The sequence below is a fragment of the Nothoprocta perdicaria genome, unplaced genomic scaffold, assembly GCF_003342845.1.
Source record: "Nothoprocta perdicaria isolate Ctin4 unplaced genomic scaffold, notPer1 scaffold_120, whole genome shotgun sequence".
In the NCBI taxonomy this organism is placed as follows: domain Eukaryota; kingdom Metazoa; phylum Chordata; class Aves; order Tinamiformes; family Tinamidae; genus Nothoprocta; species Nothoprocta perdicaria.
The window spans coordinates 989,278-1,015,318 of NW_020454317.1; the positions used below are offsets into that span (position 1 = coordinate 989,278).

At 48.0% G+C, this 26,041-nt stretch overlaps 3 protein-coding genes across 3 annotated transcripts; 2 read left to right on the forward strand and 1 right to left on the reverse strand.

The window, feature by feature from the left end:
- The first annotated feature begins 1,054 nt into the window (after positions 1-1,054).
- ACRBP (acrosin binding protein) lies at positions 1,055-13,043 on the forward strand. The gene is made up of 10 exons (XM_026054273.1): positions 1,055-1,079; positions 1,470-1,679; positions 4,495-4,589; positions 4,747-4,855; positions 5,306-5,717; positions 10,926-11,058; positions 11,310-11,489; positions 11,588-11,752; positions 11,828-11,914; positions 12,536-13,043. Exons 1-10 carry the CDS (start codon positions 1,055-1,057, stop codon positions 12,647-12,649), a joined length of 1,530 nt encoding a protein of 509 aa, XP_025910058.1. The 3' UTR covers positions 12,650-13,043.
- Positions 13,044-13,663: 620 nt separating this feature from the next.
- On the reverse strand, positions 13,664-20,338 carry LOC112960097 (protein Wnt-4-like). The gene is made up of 5 exons (XM_026054274.1): positions 20,326-20,338; positions 15,951-16,208; positions 15,006-15,137; positions 14,706-14,848; positions 13,664-14,131 (listed from the first exon to the last, which is right to left on the reverse strand). Exons 1-5 carry the CDS (start codon positions 20,336-20,338, stop codon positions 13,664-13,666), a joined length of 1,014 nt encoding a protein of 337 aa, XP_025910059.1.
- A 4,069-nt stretch (positions 20,339-24,407) lies between these two features.
- Positions 24,408-25,525, forward strand: LPAR5 (lysophosphatidic acid receptor 5). Its single transcript, XM_026054310.1, has one exon. It carries the CDS (start codon positions 24,408-24,410, stop codon positions 25,518-25,520), a length of 1,113 nt encoding a protein of 370 aa, XP_025910095.1. The 3' UTR covers positions 25,521-25,525.
- Positions 25,526-26,041: the final 516 nt, after the last annotated feature.

Consider the following 26,041-nt stretch of genomic DNA (forward strand, 5'->3'; position numbering starts at 1 on the left):
TCTCCTCCAGGCTGAACAGGCYCAGCTCCCTCAGCCTTTGCTCACAGGGCAGATGTTCCAGGCCCCTGATCATCCTGGTAGCCCTGCGCTGGGCTCTTTCCAGCAGCTCCACATCCCTCTTGTACTGGGGAGCCCAGAACTGGACACAGTACGCCAGTTAGCGGTTGCATTTTCCCTCTCATGTCACTAAGTGCCCAACCATGGAAGGTTCTCCTAGACAGTGTGCTGGCCACAATCCATGTGGTGTACACAGAGATCCCCAGTGCTGTCATAGCAATGTGCTCCTTCTGCCACTTCACTGACGGAAAGTAGTTGGAGAGCCCATGCCCTTTTAGGGCTGAACCATAGCTTCCCCTCCCCAGCCTTGAGGGAGACCTGTTTTGAGAAATGGTGAGAAGTTCCAAAAGTGCCTGATGTGACTGATCTCCACCAGCACACCTCTGTGCTTAGTTGGGGATATCTGTGGTCTCTGGGTCTCTTTCTCTGGCATGAGTCTTCTTTTTGCCTGGAACAGCTTTAGTGTTCAAAGATCGACTCTGCTGCCTTGTGATTCGGGTTTTAGAGGGAGAAGACCTCTAGCCCTTGCTTCAATGAGTAGTTAAGCATTTAAATGACAAGGCCACCCAAGAGACATTAAGCTAGTTTCCCACTGACTCCAGAAACAAGCCCGTGCTGCACACTCTCCAAGGGGGCAGAATGTGTGTTTGATGCTCTGCTGACAGCAACAACATTGATTTTGTCTGCTCTCTTCCGCAGAAGAGCACAAAACACTTTGGTCAGTACTGTGTGCTGGCTGCGTGTGCCTGGCACTCGAACGTTGTTCCAGGCAGTTGCCAGGCCCCACCGTGTCCCAGGAGCAGAGGTGTGGGTTCCCAGGGCTGCTCCTGCTCATGACCCGTTGCCTGCTCTGCCTGGCGTTCTCTCTGTGCCCTCACCAGCCCGGGTGTGAGGTCACTGCACTCCCATTCCGCCGCCACTCCGGTCACCGCTGCCAGTGTGCTGCCCACCGCGACGAGGTCGCAGCTCGATGGTAGCACTGGCGTGGAGGGCGGAGATGTTGAGGCTCCTCTCCTTGCTGGGTGAGTGCTCCCTGCGTTGCCACTGCCCCTGTGACAAGGCACCAGTCCAGATCCTCGAGGCTGGGCACTGACATGTCTCACCTGGAGCGAAGGGAGCCTTGAAGTCCCTTGCTCTTGGCCACAAGCTCTTGGTATTGCCCATCCAACCCTTGCCCACAGCCCAGCCCATCCAACTCCCTTGCAAAGCCAGCCCTGGGAACAAGTCACCCCTGCTCTCCTCCAGAGAACTGGGGGCTGCCAGATGGGATGTGGGGCTGGGGATGGCACAGTAAATCCCGCAGAGCTTGCTAAGCATGAAACCAGAGGCTGCAAGAAAGCAAAAGTTGCTCCTTCAATGCCGTTTATCACTTCTCCTGAGTGACTAAGCATGCCATACTTTTTTCTTCTCAGGTTTGCTGATCTGGCTGCAGCCCTGTGTGGCTCCGCCAGTCTTGCTTCCTGGCAGCCCTTTGTCTGATAGTGAATATGAGGTTTTCTTCTCCAAACTGAGGCCCTCATGGAAGGCACRTGCTGCCTGCCAGCTCCGTCACGACCATGGCTGTGTCAACCCTGAAATCCTGCAGCTGGACAAGGAGGAGAACCACGGCACTATCCCTGAAGGTAGAGCAGCACGAATGTGTACATGCTGTCAGTGCTACACTGAGGTCACTTCATCTTCTAAGGGCAAGATAGCAATTGCCTGGGCTGGAATGGCACAATTTTCTCTGTCTGTCAAATAATTGCAGAAATGATGGTGGCACAGGCCCTTTGGGTGTCTGTAGTTCAGCCTCTAATGTGGATCTAATGCCTACTAGCATTAGATCAGGTCAGGCTAACTTTACCTTGGTGGGTTTTTTTCATCTCCAAGGATGGAGATAACAGTGCCTTTCTGGGCACCCATTTCTCCATAATCTTCCTCATGAAAAAAAAAATGTGTTGTCGTGTTCAAACTGAACATCCCAAATGGGAATTTGAGGCTTTTTCCTTTTATTTTTCCTATCACTACCAAGCGGAGCTAGAAATTGTTGAGGGTTTGTTTTGKTTTGGTTTGGTTTTAGTTTTTCATTGATTAAGGTGTTTTTGTTTTTAGTTGCAGGCTGCAATTAAATCAGCTCTCAGACTTGTCTATCCCTGACTAACCAAGCTCAGCTCCCTCAGCCTCTCCTCACAGGCTTCACAGGCTGAAAGCCCTGGCCACCTTAGCGTACCTGCACTTGCCTCTTCCCGTTGTCCATATCTGCATTGAACCATGTGCGGTAGGGAGCAAAGGGAGAACTGGCCAAGGTTTTGAGAAGCTCTCTGGCCTGCTCTTCCCAACCGTTCATGTTATGACTGAGTTTTTCCAGTTTCAGAAAAGAAATTTGGTTTACAGGCTCTCCTAGGCCTTTAAGAACCCCTGAGCTGGTAAGTTGCTTTTCTCAGTGTGTAACATTTCAGTGGCCACAAAACATTTCAGTTCAGGAAGCACCATGGCAACAGCCCCCTTTATATCTCTGCAGTCTCACTTTCCCTGCACCCATGCATCCGAGAATTTAAGAGGGATAATTATATCTGCACAGCTGAAAAACTTGGGACTACTTCTGTTGTATTTTTCGACAGAAAATAAAATAGGAACAATTTTCTCATAAAAATATGTCTTTATATTTAGCTGTGAACGTCAACGAACTGCATGATCTGCCAACTGTCTAGGCTTTTTTGGACTGGAGCTTGAGGGCCACCATTTCTTGCTTGCTTCTGCAGCTGTGGCAGGAGAATGGTTCCTCTCCTGCATCAGCAGGTCCTGGTCCCCTTTCTGCTTTGCAGTCACCAGCAATCCACAACCCTGTGGTGCAAGGGGGCTGCGCTTGGGGGCTGTTCCCAGTTCCTGGCAATGTCCATCTCCCTGATGCTGCGCATGCTGGTGCATTCAGGCACTCTCCCACTGCTGCCTTCAGAGGCTTCAGCTACCAGGAGCAGGAGCATCTGAGGAGTGCCAAATATTTCCTTATGAGAGATGAACAGAAAGGAGGAGGCAAGGATCAGTGTTATAGGAGGCAGGCTGCTGGTCCAGCCACGCCATCAGTAGTCAATAGGCTGTGGGGAGAGCTGATCCACGGTGTAAATCAAGAGCAGAGAGGTTGAGTAGCAAAGAAAGTCCACGGGAAACCTTATCTGTGTCAAGTTTTTCTTCATTTCCAAGGTGCTGGAATGACAATGCTCACCCCTTTCCCCCTCACACCCTCAAAAAAGAAGGCTAGTTCCTGTATCATCTGAAGGCCATTCTGTGACAGGACAGAACATCTGTCAGTACTCAAAGCCTGGCCTGGCTGAAGAGCCAGGTTAATACTGGAACATAGGCAATGGTTGGGCTTCCTCCCCTGCTTGGTGGCCCATTGCAAGCAGAGCCCTGGAGAGATTTCACAGGTTGTCACTAACAACAGAGAGAGGGAGAGTTTCAGATCCCTTCATTACAAGTTGGCCTTTTTCTGAGATGGAAATGTAGTAGATGGTGAAACTCCAGTCTTGCTAGTGAAGCCTTAGGCTTAAGACAAGAGACAAGTTATCCTTTAAAAAGATTTATAGCCTCCTATTTAGTGTGTGGGTAGAAGACCGCTTTCCAAACCATCAGCCCAGAAAGCAGTGAATGCTGGACATTTTCTGCATGCCATGAGTTACACCTTGCGTGCTCTCAAGACAGTAGTTTTGTTCATTGTTTAGTCTTTATCTGTCTCTTTGGTATGAGATATCTGTCTTCTCTGAACTTTGATGATTTTAATGTTTGTAGCCCTTGGCCTGTCCATTGATTTACCAAAATTGACTGGCAAAATCAACTCCAAGTGAATAAGAAAGCAGCATAGGATGCTCTGGTCTCTGCATAATGAATGCTTAAAAAAAWTTTTTTTGAGTACAATGTAGTACATCAATTTTTACATGGCTGACAAAACATGSGGGCAGGAGCAAGAGTGCCTGATCATCTGGTGTTCCCAGCCCTGGTATGATCTCATCTTGTGTTCCCAGACCTGGTATGATCGTTTTTCTAACCCATCACATCACCACTTGACTGCTTTGTTTTGTTTTTTGTTGTTGCTGTTGTTGGTTTTGGTTTTTTTTTTCTGGTCTAGGACTAAAAACAGAGTCCTTATCAGGTTATGGAAACAAAATTTTTAGCCCTCTAATAAAATGGAAGATACCAAGTGGCAAAAAGGGCAGAAGGGTGACATGAGACACTGTGTGGTTTTAGTGGAACGTACCCACGGCCTGTGGTATCTAAGCTTTGTTCTAATAGCAGAAAGCTCAGATCTCCACATGGGGGCAGCCAGCTTTGACTTTCTGTACAAATCAACCACACAGCTGAAACTAGACATCCAGGAGGTCCTTGTGTCTCACGACTCCCAAGGAAGTATATGCTTCAAGTGGCCACCTCYCCCAACCTCACTGTTCTCTTCCCTGTCTCTAGGGCCCATCTGCTCTGAATTCCCCGAGGGACTGTGGTTTATGAACTTCTGCCAGTTCGCCCAGTACCGCTGCTACAACCACAGATTCTATATGAAGGTGAGGATRGGACGCAGGCTGGAGAAGGAGGGCGGCTCTCTCGGGGGAAGGAAGGCATCAGGTTTCAGAGGGTTCCTATAATCCCCAGATGGGGTAAAACAGCAGAGAATATAATTCAGTGGGACTGAGTTTCTCCCTCTCTCTCTCCTCTGTTCAGCGAATCCTGTGTCCACCTTTGTCTCCTCCACAAGAGGATCTTATCCAGGCAGAGCGATCTTATGCTTTGGAGTCCTGGGCAAATGATGGAAGCTCCCTTACAAAATCAGGTATGACTACACTGAGCTCCCCTGGATGTCTCTGCTTCTGTGCCTTTCTCCATCAAGCACTTTTCTTCCTTGCAGAAAAGCTTGGTGTAGTTTTGGGTCCGTGGCTTGTGTGCAAGTGCAGCTGACATGCGGGCAGGAGCAGGCCAGCCCGTTGTCCAGGGACTCCCACCTTTCTGCTCTGCAGAATGGTTCCATAACTGAGGCAGAAGCAAGGCCCTGCAGGACTGGCAAAAACCCTTCTAGTCACACATTTACTGACACATGTAGCAGTAGGAAACATGTGAGCACATATAGGAGCAGCTGCTAAAGCAGAGTAGTTGCAGATGTATTAGCAGGGAAGGGAACTTTCTGTCTGGTTTCAGCAATGTGCCCTCCACAAAGCTGGAGAGCCGTGAAAGAAGTCAGTTCTGGTCTCTCAGGCCTCCTGTCTTGTTCTCTTCCCTGCTCCAGGACCGACTCCCATTCTGGACATAGACAGCTTTTTGCAGGCCAATGTGGATGCTCTCCTGAGATATTCCTATGCGCTGTCAAGTCTGAAACCGATGCCTAAGCAGCACCCCTCTGCCGTGGCATGGGTGCAGGAAGCCCCCTCGGTCAGGGGCCAACCTGGGCCTCCAGGAAGCCAGCCTGTCCCAGATGCCCCTACTGAATTGTCTCCCAGGCTGAAAGCCCGGGACCAAACTAATGGGGCCTGGAGCCAGCGCCTGCAGCACAACATCCAGCGGCTGATAGATCTGACTCTCTCCTTGGAGACGACCCCRAGTACAGAAATCTCTGCACCAGCCTTGGGTGTCAAGAAGGACCAGTGGAGCACACCCAGCCGTGCTGAGAAGAGTGTGCAGGCCACGGCCGCCAGTGGCAGGTAAGGGAAAGGCCCGGCTCCCCGCCAGCCTGGGTGGACCCAGGCCAGCGAGCGAGCGCAGGCAAGCTCTCTGGGGCAAGCCATCCCAAACCAGAGCTCGTGTGAGCATGGGAAAACCCTCAGACATCCCTGGCCAAGCACCCAGTGAGCAGGTAGGGGGTGTTGCTGCGTTGCTAAGGCATGAGGTTGTTTCTGTCGTCATAAAGCAGGTAAAACATCCAGGCAGGGCTTTATTCCTTGTACATGTGTCACAGCACRTCCTTACACTGTGCAGGGGCAGCCTGGTGCTGTCCCTTCTGTGCTCATCCCTCCTCCAGCTCACCTCTGCCAGGAGCCTGGGTAACTTGCAGAAATGCCTTCCTTGCAATCACGGGCCTTGCAGATACCCGAGTAAACATGTGTCTCTGCTCCTCTCCTGTCTGCATGCAACATGAAGCTAGTGCTTCTTGGATCAATCTCATTTGAGAAGAGATCTAGGATGCTTTAGGGGCTGTTTGAGCATCTTGGACTCATCTCAGCTCATCTGTTCAGGATGTGTCTGCCTCGGCACTCAGGCAGCTGGGGCTGGTGGCCCCAAAAAGATATGACCAGCAAAGGGAACGTCTATTTGGGCTCAAACTTGTTTTTTGATCTTTTCAAATTTTGGGGCGAGGACCACTTGCATTGGCTGAGATGCAAAGGTTGTTTTGCTTGCCAGGAGTGAAAAAAAAATGCTGTCTGGATGGGGATTTCAAGGCGTAGTCAAGTTCAAGTTTTGCTGTTTCTGGCTAGTGAAGTTCCTGTAAGCATGCAGATTTTGTACCTTTGTACCCCTTTTGTACACATGGGGTTTCTATGAAAAACCTTGCATACTACTACAGCTGAAGCAGAGATCACACTCCTGCAGATAAAAATAGATTGAATCGTGTTGTTAGAACTATAACTGTTCTATTGCAAGGCTGTAACTTATATCCTCCTCCTTCCTCACACTGTAGGAGGCTTTTATTGCCTATCAGATGTTTCCTGGTATATTTACATTAATGCAGAATTATGTGTCATTGAGAATATGTTAATTTTCCCTGTCTCTGAAACTAAGCCTTGCTCTGATTTAGTTATGTAGGGATTATTGAGGGACTGCTGTGATAACATATGACACTTGCTATTCCATCAGAAAGTTTCTCAAAGGCACTAATGCTGACTGTGGCTGTAACCTGACAGCAGAATCCCTTCACTCCTAATAAGCAAAGCTTAAACTCAAGTGAGGGGGAGGAAAAGCAGTATAGACTGCACCTCTCAGCTTCACTATTCAGAAGATCCCATCTCCTCTCAAAGGGGCTTTAAAGTAGAATGTAAGAAAAGGGCAAAAGGCTTTGGGACATTCCCGTCCAAGCAGTCTTGCAGCAACACGTGGGTTGGGCAGTGTCCATATGTGATAGCCAACATCTGGTTTAGCTCCAGCTGTGCACAGTGGTGCCAGGTGCACAGGATGCAGGGCTGCATATTTTGCCTGGAGTTCTCTGCCCAGCAGGACGCTCAGCCCTTCTTGTTCATCCCTTCTTGCACAAAGTGCTCTGTGGTCTCTGGTGAAGCCAGTTGTGTCCTTCAGAGACACTGGGATGACAAGAAAATAATAAGATAAACTATTTGTGCTACCCTTTCATGGTATTTATACTAGCAGTGAATTGCTACAGCAAAATGTCTCTTATTGCATTTTTTTAATTTATTTTTTTAGTCCTTATTGTGCGTTCTGCCATGGGTTTAAAGGGCTATTTAGTACCTAATATGTCCTCTTCTCCATATTAACTGCATACCAAAACTCAAGCTCACAATAAGCTAAACAGAGCTCAGTAACTGCCACGCTGATGCCCGCTCAGCAATCACTTCCRTGGCAATTTTCCGCAGCCCATCAAAACATCCACGTGCTCCACGCCTGTACAGTCCAGCCCATGTTCACTCTCAGCTGCTCTGTTGGCAGCGGGAAATCAGCCGCCTTTCCCTGCTGCTCGGTTTGCACATGCAGGAGTTACCTTCGCCCTTGTTCCCAGGGCTTCCCAACATTGAGTTGTTGGTTCTCTGCGACCCCGCAACCGCTTTGGGCATCCCCGGGCCTGGATGCAGAGCCCGTGCCGTCCGCGGGGCGGCAACAAGCCGTTGGGACAGGCCCAGCTACCCGTGCAAGCCCGGGGCCTGCTACCCCATCCTCCTCCTCCTCATTTACCTCCCCAGCCTTCGTGGTGCTGATGTACTCGAGCCCCAGCAGCATTAATCCTAATACCAGACCACTCATTACAAAATATTGCCCCTCCAAAATGCGCCCTTTGAACTATTGTCTCCTTTTAGCACTTGTTTTTCTTGTGTGTGTGGTTTTGTAGTTCAATCAGATCAGAGTCCCTTGGGTGTTTTCATCTTGCTGTTGTGTTTGGCTAATTTTGAAGGGGGAATTGTGAGCAAGCAAGTTTCCTTATCAACACAAGGACAGAAAGTCAAACTACTTCCAGGGTTTGGGCAATCTCAGACCAGGGAGCTCCTGGTCTCTCTATGAGACAGCGATAAAAAGATTACAATACCACGTGGGTTAGCAGGAGAAAAATGGAGTCTGTTAAACTAGTGGATTAAAAAGGGGCAGAGGTGCTAATTTTCGTTTCTGCAGTGATGTTTTACCTCCCGGCRTGAGGAGATAAGGGAGCAGACAGCAAGTTGGTTGCTCTGCCAGGGCTGAGAAGCCGTAAGTCCTGGAAATTAGAAGGGGCTATTTAATTAAGACCTAGACACAGGTCTTCATGGCATCCAGTGCCTGTGACAGGATTGTTGGGCAAGGTAAGGTCAAAATTTGACAGGTCTGCTGAGCTGAAGCACTAGAGAAAAGAAAGCAAAGTCAGATAAATTGTCCCATCTCCTGCTGTCCCCAGAAGCTCCTGCTCTTGGCAGCTGAGCCTCTGAAAGCAGCAGCAGTGGGAGACTGCCTGAATGCACCAAAGAGCAGTGACAGGGAACTGGACATTGCCAGTGACTGCAGAGGGGGAGAAGAAACTAGGACCTGTCCCTGGATCGGCTTGATGCTGGAGAGGAACCATTTCCCTGCAATTTCTCAGTTGCTTTCAGGAAATACTTGTCATTGGGGATGGTGCAAATGTACGTCTTCTGCTCATGGGTGATAGAACTGAAATATAAACTGGCAAGAGGGAAGCCAGAAAACCCTGCAGCAGTGATAGAGAGCTGAGATAGAGGGCAGAAAAGGATGTGAGAGTGAGAGAATTTCTTGTAACCTGAGGTTGATGAAAAGATTCAGTTTCCTGGACGGGCAAGGGGATGTTGTGAGTACAGTTCCTATATACACACTCAACAGTAAAGTGTCAGGAGGTTGTGTTTATGAATGTAAGTCTTTCATATCACTAGATCTAAACTGTGTTGTGCTGCAAAGGCTTCTGCCCATGCCTGACTTTGAATCTGTTCTTAACAAGTMGGTCATCGACATCTGGTGGATGTTTTATCACTGAACTACTTATGAAAGCACTCTTTTGAGAAAAGGACAGAGCTGAATTCCCTTTTACTGCCTTTTCCCCCCCTTTTTTTTTCTTTTTTTTYCCCGGAATACTGTTTTCATCTTGTTCAGGCTGCATTTGATGGACCAATACATGTACTAGACAATGCAACCCCTTTTGCAGCAGTTAACGCCTTCTAAGCCTCAGGTTGTTATTTATTTGCCTTTTTTTTTTTTTGATACAAAACACAGGAGAACTTTCCTCTTTTTCTGTTTTGTTCATGAAAACACAGAAGACATATCATTAATACCATTTTTGTTGTTCAGAATATACTTCTCACTTTACTGGCTTGATCACCCTGGTTTGATGACAAGGGGATTAAATCAAAATAAACCACTAGAATAACAACCAAGTAAAAAAATAATAGCCAACGATAATATATTGGAGAGGAAAATATTTCAGGTGTTAGTAGAATAATGACAAAGTCATTAATTGAAATTTATGAGTCGCAGCAAAATGACCCAGCCTATTTACCACCTCTTGAARGTGAAGATCTAAATGTGACAAAGCAGTTGAGCTTTTGAGTGCTGGAAGGGGCTCACTTCACTTTTCCTGGGTTTATCAACAAAATGGGCTGAACACTGGTTCTCTTGGGCTGCTCTGCCTAAGATAGAAATGATCAGTGTTCCAGCTGCATCCAGGAACACTATTCTCATGACTTTGCCACTGCTCATTGCTGAGAAAGCCTCCTTTTGAGACCCAATGTGTATCAAGGATATAAAGTTAGCTTATTTCCTCCCAATCACTGAAGTTTCTCCAGTAGCAGAACACTTCTGTTAAGTGCCAATCTGAAATCTGAAAGTATCCAAGAGGTCGCAGGCAGCCTTAGGAAAACTGCATACAGGTTAGTCCATGCATGTRTTTGAAAAGTATTTAAAACTAAGATTTTGCAGTTCTACTCTTCTTCCTACTTTCTGACAGATCAAAAACTGTTTATCATTAGTTTTGTTTCCAGGCACACACACACGCAAAGGATTTAGTGAGCATTTTTTCTCCTTCTGCATCACTGATAGTTCTGCATAATACCAGTTTTGTACCATGTTTATGATTTCTGATGCTTTGGAGAGATTTAAAATGTTTTTATTTAACTACCCTTTTGTCTTTAGATTTTCTACTTATATCTTTCTACTTATATCTATCTACTTATATCTTTCTACTTATAACTTCCCATATAACTTTGCATCAACAGTTAATTTGCCATCATTGTTAGCAGTTTTCTTCCCTTTCCAAAAATATACTGGCTCAAGCAGGAAAAGAGACTTCATAATTTATATACTCCAGACCCAAACTGGAGTGCTCCGTGTTTGACACTCAGCAGGTGTCTAGCAGCTCATTGCTGTGCAGTCAGATGGACAAAAGAGCACAGGAGCTGCTGCAGGAGCCCTGGGAAACTTCCAGGAATTGCATTTCTCCTCCAGTCTCTCTCACGTGTTCCTGAATGCATCTTCCCCCGTAGCATCCATGTAGTGCAGGCTTGTACAGACTCTGTARATATCCTCGCTCCTGAGTGCAGTTTGATCAAGCGTCCAAGGTTTCTTCAGRAATGTTTCTTGCTCTGTTTGGGGTTGTTTGCCTTTCTGCATTTCTAACTAGTAAGCATTCTAACTAGCATTCTCTGAGAATGTCTGAGAGAAGGTCTGATATGAGACCCGGAGAAATGACTTTTCCCAACCCTTTCTCTTGTCAGCCTTTTAGCTCTGCGGAAGAATGAGGCCATGACAATCCTCTGCCATACTGTACTGTATGGAAACTGTATCTCATCAGGGGTCACCCAGGCCTGGAAACAAATGGAAGAAAGAGACCTTGGCTTTGGAGAGTCGGTAAAGCAGTTTATGTCTATCTTTGACCCCACTGTGTGCAGGGTTCCCAGTAGGGTGGAACACAGTGCTCCAGTGGCTAGAGCTCATGGGCGCTGCCTCTTCAGGAACTACCTTCTGGGGGAGCTCAGGGACCTTGGCTGACCAGGGAAGAAAGATACAAGACACAAGGGAGCAAGGGATATGGACCCAGGGATATGGAGCCTGCTCAGCCCCCTATTCTCCCGCTCACTATCCCTCTGCACCTTGTTTAGGTGTGCGACAGTCTTGGACGGCATCACGTGGACCTGTGTCCTGACTGCGCTTTCTGCTCGCTGAAGAGGGAGCAGTGCCGGAACACGACCAACCTGAGACGTGTTCATTGCAAGAAAGGGAATTTCATCCCCTACATCAACCCCTACACCTCAGCTGAGCTTCAGGCTATAGTCAATCAGGTTCAGAGCTTGCTCTGTCTCTGGCTGGTCTGTGAGGAGGGAGTATGGAGGGAGTAGTGGGGAGGAAGAACAGCTGTCTCAGTCCCACTCCATTACAGGTCAAATCCCCCACCTTGGAGTACAATGGCCTGAAGGTTTACAGAAGGTCGAGTGAGGAGTACTGGTGTGGCCACTTGGGCATGCGTGGCTGTGAAGACCGACGCGTGGCCCTCTGGCTGAAAGCAGAATACGCTTCCTTTGAAGTTGGGGATGCTCCAAACCAGGTGGGTACCATGCACTAAAGCACTATCCCATTTTGCCTTCTCCTTCCTCTTCTGTTTTCATTCCTGTCTCCCCAGGTCTGTGATTCAAGTGGAGTTCAATACCCCAGCTACTGCGCATTCAAGAGCCACCAGTGCCTGCAACATAGCCTGCAAAACCAAAAGGTGAGAAGCAGTTTGCACCAACCTTTAGTCAGCCCTTATCTTCTCCTCCATGGCYAAGTCACTCCATGCCCCTTCCCACTGCAGCCCTGAGTTCCTCCAGGACTCAACAGCTGAGTGCTTTTGCCTCCAACAAGACACAAAGTGAGTGTTTSTGGGAGTAACAAATATTGACCCAAGCTTGGATGGCTTGGTGGCATGGCATTGAAGTACTGTTTGCACAGATGCTTTAACAGATAGTARTAGAGACAGTCACTAATGTCAAGACAGGAGCCATGGGGTGTGTCCCATCCATCACTGTATTACTCTATCCCCTGTCATGGTGGAAGGTCTCCCTGCCTTGCTGTATGCTTCCTAGGTGGCAATGGAAACAAGAGATACCAGAGCAGGATGGAGGACTAGCCTGCATCTTAGGAAACACACAGTTCAGCTATTGTCCTCTCCATAGTACTTCTCTAGAGACCCTCTCCTCTAATGGCCACTTCCATCCCATTGCCTCTGTGACCTGAGGGAGAGCTGCCCCAACTCCAGGCTGCTGGATGATGCCCTTTGTTCCAGAGTCCCCTTTGTCTAGGGGRATAATGGGCATTGGTGCTCTGCCTGATGCTCAGGTTTTCTTTTCAGGTGTCTCGTGTTGCCTGCTCCCAGAACAAGCCTTACCGAGTGCTGACTGAGGAGGAAGGAAAGGAAGAGGTACTGCTGTGGCACCGCTGGTTCCTCAATATCATGAAGGATTAAGTGCTGTACTTGGAGACAAGCAGAAGGTACACGGATCCAGGACAGGCCCTTGAGAGTTGTGACGACATGGAAAACCTGGACAGCTCTGCTGTCTGGTGAACTCCCCATTACCCGATCTCATCTGCACTCCTGCTCAGCTTCTTTGACAGCAGCACGGCCTTTCAACAGAAGTTTCATTCAACAGCATTTCCCTGTGGCACCTGCTAAAACCTCTCTTGAGAAAATTTTCTCCAGTCACAGGAACTGAAAAGCACTGACATCTGCCTCAGAGAAATGGACGTAGGGCCAAAGGCCCACATGTCCACGTCTGAATTGCCCAACCATCTTTGTCTTTACAATTTTGAAGGCCTGTGCCAATTGGGATCATCTCTAAAGCTGAGTCATGTTTTCTTCAGTTCATTTAACCCACAAAATTAAATTGTTCTGTTCTCTTTGCCACTGCCATTCTATTTCATCCCCTAATAACCATTCTCATATCTGTGGTACCCCCTGCCCCAGTTCACCCTGCTCAGTTCCCTGGTGCTTGTCACTTATTGGAGCCGCAGATGAATGAGCTCTCAGCCCAAGGATCTCAGCCCAGCACAACCTCATCCCTTTCAAGCCCACTAGAGAGAGCACAGCCAAGTGCCCTCCAGATACTAGTGCAGTGCACTAGGAAGGAGCTTCATGTACACACTTTCYTTTTTTCAGGTATTTTATTTATAATGATCAAGGGTTTATTGGACTTGCATCCTCTAACCTTCCATCCATAAAAAGAATTCAAACTACAAAAAGCCCAATAATTTGGAGAGAGCATGCCAGGCAAGGATCACGCAGTAGATTGTGGGACACCCCCCGGAGCCGCAGGCTACTTTTAGGAGTGCAGCAACACCCCCCATCTCCTCAGAAGTCCTTTCCCTGCTCCCCTTAGTGTGTGTCTCTGCGTGGGCTGCCCTCTCACCACCTGCTCCATGTGCTTGCCCCTTTTGCTGTGCTAGCCCGCGGTGCCCGCGTGCCACGGCAGCCTGCTCACCCTCAGCGACAGCTGTGCACGTCCACCACGTGCCGGCACTGCCTGCACGTCACCGAGCAGCACCAGCGGAACTTGCAGCCGCACCTCTCCACCACTTCGGTCTGGGCCGTGCGGAAGCCCCTCCCGCAGCACAGCAGCTCACAGCCATCCATGCCCGGGGATGTCCGGTTGCACTGGCGGCCAGAGGTGCCGAAGACCCCATGCCGAGGGTCCCAGTCACAGAAGTCCGGGCTGGCCAACAGGTAGACTAGGTCATGAACAGTGTAGGGCTTGAAGCGAGAGCTCTTGGGCACCAGCAGCTTGCGGGAACCAACCCACTTKGGGTGAACCTCTGTTGCCCCCTCAAACTTTTCCTTGAGGACATTGCCCACCTCGCGGAAGGGGGGCATGACCTTCCAGCAGGTGCGCACTTCRCAGGAGCCCGACACACCGTGACACTTGCACTCCACCTTCATGTGGGACAGGATAGCCTGAGGAGGATGGAAAGCCAACCAAACCTAGGACACCTTCCTCTGTGTCTGTCCCATGTCTGTGGGCCCCAGAGCCGCTATTCTTCCACACCCCTCCCATAGGACCTATGGGAGGGATCAGAAAGAGATCCCAACACTCAGCTGGAGGGCAGGACCAGCCAATGGGAAGGGAGGGCAGTTTCTTTAAGCTAAACCCAGTGATTATGAGACAGAAGGAGATCCAGTCTATGGAAAACAGTCTGGCTTTGATCTGTAAGAGAAAACTCTGAAGCAGTGGAAGAGAAGGCTCTTGCTTTGATATGTGGGGTAGGGGGGAACAGATCCTCTTTGCGACAGGAAGGATATGGTATCAGTTCAGCCAGAAGAACATATAGAGAATAATCTGTTTGCTCAGGAGGGGTTGATGAGATAGGAAAGCAAGACAGAGCAGAATAGGAAAGTGAATTCTTTTTGAGAAAAAGGCTAGAGAAGGTAACTCACTTCTGGGCTCTGTGAGGAAAAGAAATCTGCCCTGACGAAGGCAAGGAAGTTCCTGAAGCAGRGTTTGCTGACCAGCCCTTGTCCTTGCCCTTACCTTCCTCCCAGCTTCATTGTTGTGCAGGTTCATGAGAGCTCGGCTGGAGGAGATGCCACGGCTCCTTTCAGGATTATCTACAAAGGCCTGAGAAAATGCAGTCCCATAAGACAGGTTATCAGAGCAGCCTGACCACTGGAAACCTGTGGAGAGAAAGGAGGCTGGGCAACGAAGAAGGAAAGGTCAGGGGAGAAGCCCCAAAAGTGGAGCTGAAGGAGGAGTTGTGGGAAAAGTGAGCTCTGTTTTGCCCCAGCGCGGGTGTTTCCTGTGGAGCTCAGCCTSTGTCATCTCCTCCTTCACCTTCGGGACTGACTCCTCGGATCTTGCGGTCACACCCACACTTCTGCAGCTCCCCGCGACTGCAGGCCCGGGTCACGGCGAAGGCGACGCCCGCGGCGGCGATGGCGTGGATGAAAGCAGACTCCCGCGTGCCTGCAGCAGGGCRACAAGTGGCACCCATCTGTTGAGCTTGGTGTGCCCCGCTGAGAGCAGAGGGAAAGCACTGAGGGGAGCACAGGGCAGGGGTGTTGGAGGAGGAATGGAAATAGAGACGACCCAGGAAAAATCACTCTCAGGATGTTCAGCCAACGCTGCATCACCCAAGGTCTGTAGCCAGCCAGGGTACTCTGCCCACAGGCAGAGCGCAGGGAGGCTTTTAGCCAAATAGCCTTCACTCCGGCACTTGCAATTCCAGTATTCCCAAAGAAAGGTCACTGCACAGCCCCAAGAGCCCTGAAAGGGGAGCCTGTGTGTGAGCAAGGGCAGGACCTCCTGTGCAGGGAAGGTTTTGAGGGAGAGTCCTGCCACCTTAWCTCCAGCAGCCAGCAAGAACAAAGTCCTCTTCGTTCCCTGTTTGCCTCCTCACATATAAGCCTAGGGAAAAGAGGGTCTGTGGCAGGAGGTTTGATTTGACCTGCAGCTCCSAGGATAGGGAGATGGAGCAGCCTGCAAAGATGATACCCTTAATGGTCCACATGGGCCAAAAGCCAAGTCTGTAAGAATGATAATGAGGTTTAGCCAGAATATTTCTATTTTATTACAGCACGGGCATTTGGTCCCAAGTCTGTTYTGTATTGACAGCTAAGCTAACATAYGGCTGAAGATTCTGTACATGCATGGGCTCAATGTGACACCTACACATTATCCCAGGCAAGCCTGACGTGCCACGAAGACCCCAGCTATATGTTGAAAGGAACCATGCCATAAACCAGCTCTGCCTGTGCTGCCTCCCCCTTCCCTRCTGACCTTGGATGGTGACTTTGCCGAAGACCTGCAGTCCCTGCAGGGTGGAGCAATTCCACCGGCGAGCATGAAACTGATGCTGGCACTCTTCGATGGCCAGCTCTGCTCCGTGTTTCACTGCATCCATGGCTTCCACCTGCCGCTGGCAAATGYGTACCTGCTCCTCTACCAGCCCCGTCAGACCCTTGCAGCCACCGGGGTCTTGGAGGGCCCCATGCAGGGAACTCTGCTTGGCCAGGTACCTGTGGGGCAGGGAAGAGTCTCAGCTGAAGACAGGCTAGAGCCAGGGCTGTGTCTGCAAGTGACTAGTCTTCTGTAATCTTTCTTATTTTAGACTAGAAATGAGCCAAGGAGAAGTTTGTGTAGCCTCCTTTCAGTGCAGAATTGGAGCCCTCTCCTGGTTTGAACCTCTTCAATTTCTCTGTTCCATTCCCTTAGTGCTCCCAAAGGTGTTCCTTCTAATGTGTTGCCTTTGTGTCACCAATATTCCTTTTTCCACCCTTCTCTTACAAACCTGCCTATWTTCCTGGGAGATAGCACCTCCCTAGGTGAGTTTTCAATCCAGATGATTTAAGTCCAAAGCATACTTACAGCCAGCTCACGGCAAGGACATGCTGCACTGGAATCAGTACCACGTACAGCCAGACCAGCTCCATCCTCTCCCCGGTGAAACTTCACCTTCAGCCCCTGTGCATCAGTTGTCTGACCCCTGAGTCCTCACGAGAGACAGCAGCTCCAGCACAGCACTGCAAAGAACAGGTAGCCCCAGCCCTGGACAACAACCACGAGTTGTCTGGTGSGCCTGCCAGCATCAGACTCCTGGTGGCCCAAAGAAATCTGCAAGGTTGGCCTTGTGAGGTCATCCACACCAGTGCTGTCCCCTACAGCTTCTGGAGCAATATGGGAGTGCTCTGGACTAGGGCTCCAGGGTAAGCATCTGTCCACGGGAGTTCAAATGGCTGGGGACAGCATCAGTGTCTGCCGCCCGGTCTCTGCAGCACTGTAGGCAGGTGATCCAGTGATCTTTCTCAGCAGTCAGGTTCCTTCATCAGCAAAAAGCAGCCTGAGACCCAATCAGTAGCAGACAGACTCTTCTACACAAGAAAAACGTGGCAGCATCAAGAAACTGTTCTTAGATTCTCCAGCTCATCATTGCTTTCTGTCAACAAGGCCTTCGGGGAGCCAGTTTCCCCACAGTGATAGTTCATGGGAGCAGAAAGAAGACCGGTTGTCTCCCTCATCCGCAGCCACCTGATGATCCTCCCTCATCTACCTCCCCCAGACTGGAGATTCCTCTTTTCTACCCTGCAGCCYACATAGCTACAGCAAACAGACACAGCCTGGCTGCTGCTTGGCTCTTAACTCTTTCCCAGGCAGCTCCCTCTTCACACCCCTTTTCCCCATGGCCGGAGGGAATGACCCTTCCTTTAACCATGAGAAGGCATAATGGGTTCACTGCCCCCCTTTCTCGTGGGTAGACTTTTCCTAAGAACATCTGGGAGGTTAGGAAAATTTGACTTTGGTGATCGGGGATTTGAACTATTCTGAGATTAATGAGTATCAATCCCCTCATCAGGCCTGGGAAATTCCAGCTGAACTGAAGTCTATGGAAGGCCTAACTCCTTCTCGCAGCCTGGAGGTTTCTGCTTTTTCTGCCTGAATTACTCTGAAAGTGAAATCCTGCACCTCTAGCCTTGCTGCAGGTCTACTACATCATCTGCATGTTCCAGTGTGGGCTAACTTTTTGTTACACTTTTCTACATTTCCCTACCCAAGGAGATTTGAAGAGTGTTTGGGTTTCTCAGCCACCCTTTCAAGCCTGACGAACCCCTCTGTTGTAGCATGTTTTCCATTTCTCTGCTCATCTCTCTCCACCCCTGTGCCTCTCTAGTTCTGCCTGGTCCTTGCTCCTGCCTTTTGGAGCCAGTACTCCARGGCAGCAGACATGTTGGGATCTGCAGCACCAGGGTGTAGCCTCCAACACACACCCCTGATAATCTGGTCTTACCTGCTGCCGACTCAGACAGTGGTAAGGAAACACGGGGGCTTGTGCTGTTCTTCCCAATCAGACGAGCTTCCAAGAGGCAGCTCAGGGGCAAAGCTGTGAGCCCCGCCGGGAGAGGGAGCGAGAATTCACAGGCGGATGTGTCAAGACCTGGTGAGGTGAGTGACCCTGATCGTGTAACGGGTGCTGTGGGGCAGTGCAGACCTGTGGACTAAGTTCACTTCCACTTTGTCTTCCTCTCCTGATGCACATGGTAAGGCGAGGACTGCCAGGCTTAACCGTGTGTGTGYATGCAGGTGCATGGAAGGGGACTGAAGCGGCGGGAAAGTTCCCATAGAGCATGTTAAAGACCTTTTTGGCCAAGGGGGAAGGACCCCTCCCATTATCTTTGCAAGCCTTTAACAGTACAGAGCCTTGATGAGAATTAAAAAGACGTGAAAAGCTGTGAGAACAAAGATCCCAGCTAGGGATCCCAACTAGGAAGTGAGAAAGGGGGTCTGGTTGCTAAAAGACAGACACTAAAATGAAACAGGATGAGATCAGTGTTTTAGGTGCTATTGTATCCTCCAAGGATTTATGAACAGCAGGGATATATATCCCTGAATAAGGAGGCTGTGACAGCAGAACAAGGGACACATGGAGTGAGAAAGTTAAACACGCGCAGTAGCATCCAGCACACGGAGGAGCTGAGCAAAGGGCACAGAGAAAGAAGAGCCTGCAGGCACAGCAGTTTCTTCTCAGGGCAGGAGGGAGCAGCTGCCCCTAGGAAAGGAGGATGGCAGGATTAGGAGTGTCCCCTCTCTTCTTTCAGGTGTGCTGGGCTTGACAAAGCAGAAATAGGACTTCAGAATGTAACAGGCTACAAGATGGRCTCTAGAGAGGGCAAATCCCATTGCAGTTAGATCTAACAGTGCCAGGTCTTGGACATTCTGCAGTTCAGCACTTGCACCTTCTTAGTGCTGTGCCTCTTGCAACTCTTGACCATGGGATTGACATTTGCAATAAACATACCCTTGTCTGCCTTGGGCASTGTGCTTGGCTCTTTCTGTGCCCTTGCCTTGTGCCCATAGTGTACAGCTGGCCCCCATGGGACTGATAGGGACTGATTGAGCCTTTGCACTGGCTAGTCATTAAAATGTGTGTGTGTGTGTGTGTGTTTGCTTTTGCTTTCACTTCCCATATTTCACTTCTACATCTTCTGTTTGGCAATATTTGGGGGAAGGGGACATTTTAATTTTCCCACMCTGATCCTGCATTGAGTTAGCACGGGAGCAAAGACACTATAGCCCTGGACAGCTATTTGACACTACGAGCCAGGGCAGACCTCCTCAGTTATGAATGCACCTGGGTGTTGTTTCTTTCACAATTATGTTTGCTTTCATAGGATGTGTTTTAGTTTATCGACTGCAGATAGCAAAGTTCACGCTCTGTGGCCAGTAAGCAGTGCGTCAGGAAGTGAGCRAGGAGGGAAGATGAACTGCAGCACGGCAGACAGAGACGGGCCGTAGTAAAGTAGGGAGCTGCTGTGACTCGAATGAACAAGTAGCCAGGCAGCCTGCACGGTCTGTTTTGATTCCAGCTGAATGCAGTTTTGGTGCCTGAAGTGAAATCACTACAGTGGCAGCAAGGGTTAGACAGCAAGCCCACGTGCAGTGCCAGCTCTTCACCTGAGAGAGGTAAGCAAAGAGGGAGCAGCTGGCGAGCCGGGTGGTGTGAGAGCGCAGGGCATCCAAGCTGGCAGGCTGTGGAGCCCGTGTCGCCAGAGCTGACCACTAGCAAGGAAAATGCCGCTGTGTTTCTCCTGAGTTTCTCAGCAGTCCAAGGGGCGTGAGGCAGGTCTCGGTATTTAATCAAACGGAGGTTTTCTGTGATACAAAAGGCTTTGTCTGGGTGCACAGCTTACATCCCTGGGAGCTCACAGTGTAGGAATGTCCTTTYCCATGGGGCTCCACAGGAGATGAAGGTGAGTGATTCTTCTAAGCAACCAGGCAGTAACAGTATGGTCAGATTTCATGAGTTAAGTACAGAGACTTGAGCTCCAATGTCACATATATTTCATTAAAAACAGACACTCTAAAAATCTCGTTGGGTGTAATCATAACAATAATCTAATCTCACAGTCTAATCTAATAATCTAATCATCACAATAATCTAATAGTTAGGAAAAGGTGAAAATAGTGCTTAAGTATCACCCACAGCAGGAGACCATTTTAACCTACATTTACAGAAAATATATACTTGCAATTTCTAAAACAACCATAGGGTTTTTGTTGTTGTTTTAAGTCTGGCACATTCTTTACTTTCCCCTCTTGGCTTCAGATCTACTAAGTCAGCTACTGCAGCCTGTGGCTTCATTTGCGCTCCTCTGCTCACTTGCCACCTCCATGCTGAGCTCTCTGCCCGTGTCCACAGACAGCCCCAGAGTGCCACAGGGCTCACACATCAAGTCACCGTCAGCCCACCCTGCTGTGTTCCTTCATCCTTTGTGCAGTGCCAGCAGTGGCACAGTGCCTCTCAGTCACTCAGGTGGGATGCTGTGGGGAGAGAAGATGCCAAGGGCCTGGCAGAGAGATASCAGACACACATCGCAGTTCCCGTCTGCCTCTTTCAGCCCCTATGAGCAAGTGCAGTTAGGTTTTCATACCCTTTAAAAGACAAGTTCAAAAGCCCTGCATGATTCGCGTGTACTGTGGGGCCACCTTGCCTAGACTGCCTTCAACAGATCAACAGCTCTTCCTCCCTCATGAGCTGCTGATGCTGGTGTTTTCCCCTCTTCCCTTCTAGTTCCTACTGCACCTTTTCCCCTGCAGCACTTGCTGACAGTGAGTTAGTGTATGTGTCCTGTGACTCTGTGTGTGTACACGTGTATATGCATGTGTCACGTCCCCGTCACGCTCCCTTCCCTCTTACCAGAGCAACAATACTAGCAATAAATTCACCTTCCGCCTGAAACTGTGACAGGAAGAGGTATCTGTCTAGGTGGTGTTTGAATTTCTCTTTTCTGTCTTCATTAGAGAAAGGCCATGGTTTGAGCAGATGACCACATGCCTCTAGGGGCTCATGCTGATCTATACTTACCTATACTGATAAATGAAAAAAAAAAAAAAAAAAAAAAAAAAAAAAAAAACCCTGCACTTTCTAGGTCACTTAATGTCAACTGTCAAACAGAAAGTTCCTTCAGGATATCAAGGCAGCATCTCATCGTGAGGAGAACAATTTCTGTAGAGGAATGTGGAAACCAAAATATCTACTTGGTTGCTTTTTCCCTGTTCCGAGTTCAAGCTGTGACACCACTGCTTGCTTGCACAGCTGCTTGCAGGACCTCTCAGCAGTTTTTCTGTAGAGCAGTGAATGCCTTAGGTTCTCTTAGAGACCATCCACAAAGAAGATCATCTCTGGCTCTTGGACATTAAGTAAAAAGGACACTCAGATCAGTTTCAGCACTTCTACACTCTGTCTCCCTGCTTCATCAAGAGCTTTCTTCTCCAATGGGGAGCAGTTCCCCCAGAGCCCTGTAGAGAATAGCTACAACTATCCTACAACTTCTCCTCCCAAAGAGGGTGCATGTAAGCATCCCATACTGAGTCTCAGTTATCTTGATTATAGTATCTCTTATTTCAAAGTTTCCGCCATCACTTTAATAACACTAGAGTTTATGGTGATGATTTTTCCTTCAAATTTAGAACTCTGATATTTGGTGCTTCAGTGGCTTAAGAGGACAAGAACATTCAGGGAAAAAAAAAAAAAAAAAAAAGTGATGATGGAGATAAAACACAACAGATTTCTTGGACTTCTTTCCATAACAGGAGTTTCTGGATTAATTATGTCACCTCGGGTTCAAGAAATCCCTGGCTGGACTACGATTTCTTGGAAGTAGAATTTGCAGGGATGTCACTACATAATTGCACTGTCCTTATATTGTCTCTTCATCATCCCTTACTGACCACTTTTCCAGCAATATAGACCACTGATTTGACTCACTATGGGCCATTCCTACATACTTGTGTTCTCTAATAAATACCTCTGAATAAAAATAGCTTGTATATGGAGTGAAGGCACCTTCACCCAGCTGATCTGGGCACATGTGTTAGAGCAAGATATCAGGTAAGTTACAGCGGTTCTGTCACTAGGTCCTCAATGCTTCAATGAAGGCAAAAGTGCCCTCCAGTCTGATCAGTAGAGAGTTATTTCAGGGTTTTAGCAGTAACAMAGTCTGGCATGTCTTCCTCAATATTTTCTGAGGCAGCTAATCATTTCACTTAAAAACAATAATCTTCTTGTATATTTGCCTTGTCTTCCTGTGTTATCTCACACTTAAGGAAGTGTTCACACAAAGTTTTCCACCAGCTTCCAAAATGAACAGGAGCCGCTCAGATGTAGTTTGACAGAACAGTAAAAGTTTCTCTAAGAAATCTGGCATGGTGACAGACCTGCCCAGCAACAACAACAACAACAACAAAAAAAAAAAGGATGGGAAAATAGATAGTTGTCTTCTTTTTATTCCTGCTCTCTCATATTAGAACTCTACTTTTATTATCTAACATGTACTCATCAAAATAAAAGATCAGCATGTGCTAGCTACCTTTAATAGATCCTCTCTCTAAGACTGTGCATTGCAYCACAATATCATGCAGGTCTTGCATGTCTATCAAGCCATGCCTGATTTTTTTTTTTCTTATTTCTAAAGAACATGTGCTGTGCTTTCTTTTTATTATTATTTATTCCTTTAGGCTTTCACAGAGCGTGTAGGTTCTTGAGTGTCATCCTTTTACAATAAGCTCCTTATTATTATTATTAAGCTCCTTACKTAATATAAAAAAATTCCTCCAGACAGAAAAAAAAAAAAGATTTACTTCCCTTTTGAGGTAAATCACACCCTACATGAGCTACATCAGGGAGTTGCTATCTAACCGCTACAAAGATGCTTACTAATGCTTAGCCCTCTGTGACAGGTTCATGGCATAACTCACATCAGAAGGGATCTCTAATGCCCTGACCGTTCTGGTGGCCTTCCACTGGTCCCACTCCAGCTGATCAGCATTTAGCAAGGCAATGCTACCATTAGTATATGGAATAGTCTGAATACTCRCTCTACCTAGGAGACCCAGGTAGGTTCCTCCCACATGAATCCCATGGCCTTTCCATGGTTACTGTGTGTAAGGGTCTTATCTGGCTGTTCTGCTCTGTGTTGGTAAACAAACAAGGTGGGATGTGGGCTACCTTATGTTTTATGGTGTGATAAGCAGGAAAATGATCTAAGGACGCACACTCCTATAGACCATACACTGATCTGGTGAAAAAAAAGAACACACCAAAAGAGCTAAAGAAGTAATTGTGTAAAAGGGAGCAACTTAGCAAAYTACACTTGCTGTAACATAAATCTTCTCTGTTTACTTGTGCTTAGCTGGAATTTCTTAATTAAATTGCAATACAGCCATTTCTGCCATCACATCAGCTCTGTTATTCTATTGCAAATCCCGAGGAAGGAACTGAGATGCATCTGCTCCTCTGTTCCCTTCYGAACTCTTGTCTCATGAAACGTGGGTAAGGTGCCTCTGTCCACCGAGGTTTATCCATTCTGGTCAAGCCCTTAGCTAGGACTCAGGTTTCTGTGGATCRTTTCACCTAAGAAGAGAAACTAGGGTGGAGTCAAGCCTACCTGTACTGTAATTCCTTTTATCTACAATGTCTGTACATCTGTACAAAGTCCTGTTTCTCTGATATAAAACAGTATCACAGTTTGTGTTCTGTTCTAAGTTTCCTTCCAGTCAGCATATTCCCCTCCAAGTGCTTACTCTCTTATTCTCCTTTCTTTCTGTCTCTCTCTCTTTTTTTCTGGAGCTGCCTTGGCTATTTTCTCTGTGTGTACTTGTGCTGTGGATTTCTTATAAATCTGTATCACACTAATGATGAAAAATAAAGAGAAAATAATTTCTCTGGGACTGAATAGTAAATGATTCCTCACAGCAGTTAAATCCTCTGTATTCCAACTTCTTCTTCCATTGCATCACTCACTTTTCTACTTAATATTCTGCTTTGTCTCTTTTCTTTCTTCATGTGTTCTTGCAGCAAAAAACCACCACAGTGGAATTTTGACCTTTCGAGAAATTCACCCCTTTAAATTAAACTATTGTTCTCTGTCTTCTACTCTATCCAGGAATTGTGCTGACTTTCAACATTCAGCAATGACCTTCCATCATGACAGCATCCGCATAACCACTGGAAATTATTGCTGAGCTAGAACTGACCACTTTGCCATCCACTGACCAGCAAGTCAAGGCAGCCGCAGCCAAGAGACAGAGAAGCCCATCTATTTCTCAGCTGTGGATGAAGGAYTGACTTGCTCTTAGCTTGCTAGAGGGGAATGACTTCTCTCAGTTCTTTTTTTTGTGCCTCCTTATCCTGCTAGTAATATCAGCCATCTCGCTGAGTCCCTCTCCTGTTCCCTGCTGAGTATGTCTGCTGCCAATGTGTCTCAGACATGCAAGGATTACCGTTTCAGCCACCATCTGCTTCTGCCRGGCTACATCCTCATCTTCATGACAGGTTTGATGCTCAATGTGATGGCCCTCTGGATCTTCATGCGCTACCTGCGCCTGAAGTCTGTGGTGATGATCTACATGTTCAACTTGGCCATGAGTGACCTCATCTTCACCCTTCCTCTGCCACTGCGACTCTACTACTACTCCAACCACCACTGGCCCTTTGACAACTTTCTGTGCCAGGTCTCTGGATCTGTCTTCCAAATCAACATGTATGGTAGCTGCCTCTTCCTCATGTGTATCAATCTGGACCGCTATGTTGCCATTGTCCACCCACTTCGCTGGCGGCATCTGCGGCGCCCCAAAGTGGCCAAGGTCCTCTGCCTCATTGTCTGGATTATGATCCTCATGGGCTCCATCCCCACAGCCATGGTCCACAAGCAAAACCACTGTATGACACAGAACCAGACAATTCATCTGTGCTTTGAAAGCTTCAGTGACAACATGTGGCAAAAAAACCTCTTCCCTTTAGTTATCCTGGCTGAAATCCTGGGTTTTCTCCTGCCTCTGAGCTCTGTGCTGTACTGCTCAATACGGATCTTCTGGGAGCTCTGCCAGAACAACCAGACTAGGACGCTACGACAGCAGAAGACCATTCGTCTTCTCTTGGTCAATCTGGTCATCTTCATCATYTGCTTTGTGCCCTACAACACTACCCTGGCAGTTTACGGGATGATAAAAGCCCACATACTGAAGGTTGAGAAACAAACACAAGCTGCTGTGCGCCAAGTGCTAATTTTGACAATGTTGTTGGCCAGCATGAACTGCACGCTGGACCCCTTGATCTACTACTTTAGCACTGAGGGTTTCCGAAATACCTTTAAGAAACTGCAGCGGGGACAAGCCTGGGACTCAGATACAGGGATGCTGAAAAATCAGACTGTGGAAAATAAGTSTCACCAAATCCATGCTTCCTCAAAAGTGAAACAGTTCCCCTCTAACAATTTTACCCATCCTAAAGAATCTTTGCCAGCACTTCCTACTAARATACTCCTAAATGCCCCTATTGAGGACTCAGAAATCTAACTACAGAAAGGTCRTGTCATTGCTGAGCTGCAGAGTGGCCTGTTCAATAGTTAAAGCTAGATGGTGGGAAACAGGTCAGGGTAAATTAGCAAACTGTCTGAGGGAGGAAGCACAGCARGCTATATGTGGGGGGAACTTGGCGAGACAAAGAGAAAAGAATGAAGGGTTGAATAAACATGCTGGTAACATGGTCCCACCAAAATCTTCTGGTACAGGAAACATACCGTGGGAAACAAGTGCTTGAAACAAGCCTATAGTGCCTAGTTCTTGTCAGCATGGATTCCTATAGAAAGTCTATCCTGCCTGTGCACCTCCTTGCTGCACCTATAACTAGAAGTTAAAACACAGTTGGAATAATTAGAACACAGACACAGCACTCATTGCTCACAGAGCTGATTGAGTAGTAAAGGTTGAGGAAAACTTTGGAGATTTTTGTTTTGTTTTGTTTTGTTTGTTTTAAACTGTGTGCCACAGTTTGTGTTCTAAGTCCAGTGTTGGGTGTTGGGCACCCAATTAAGTCA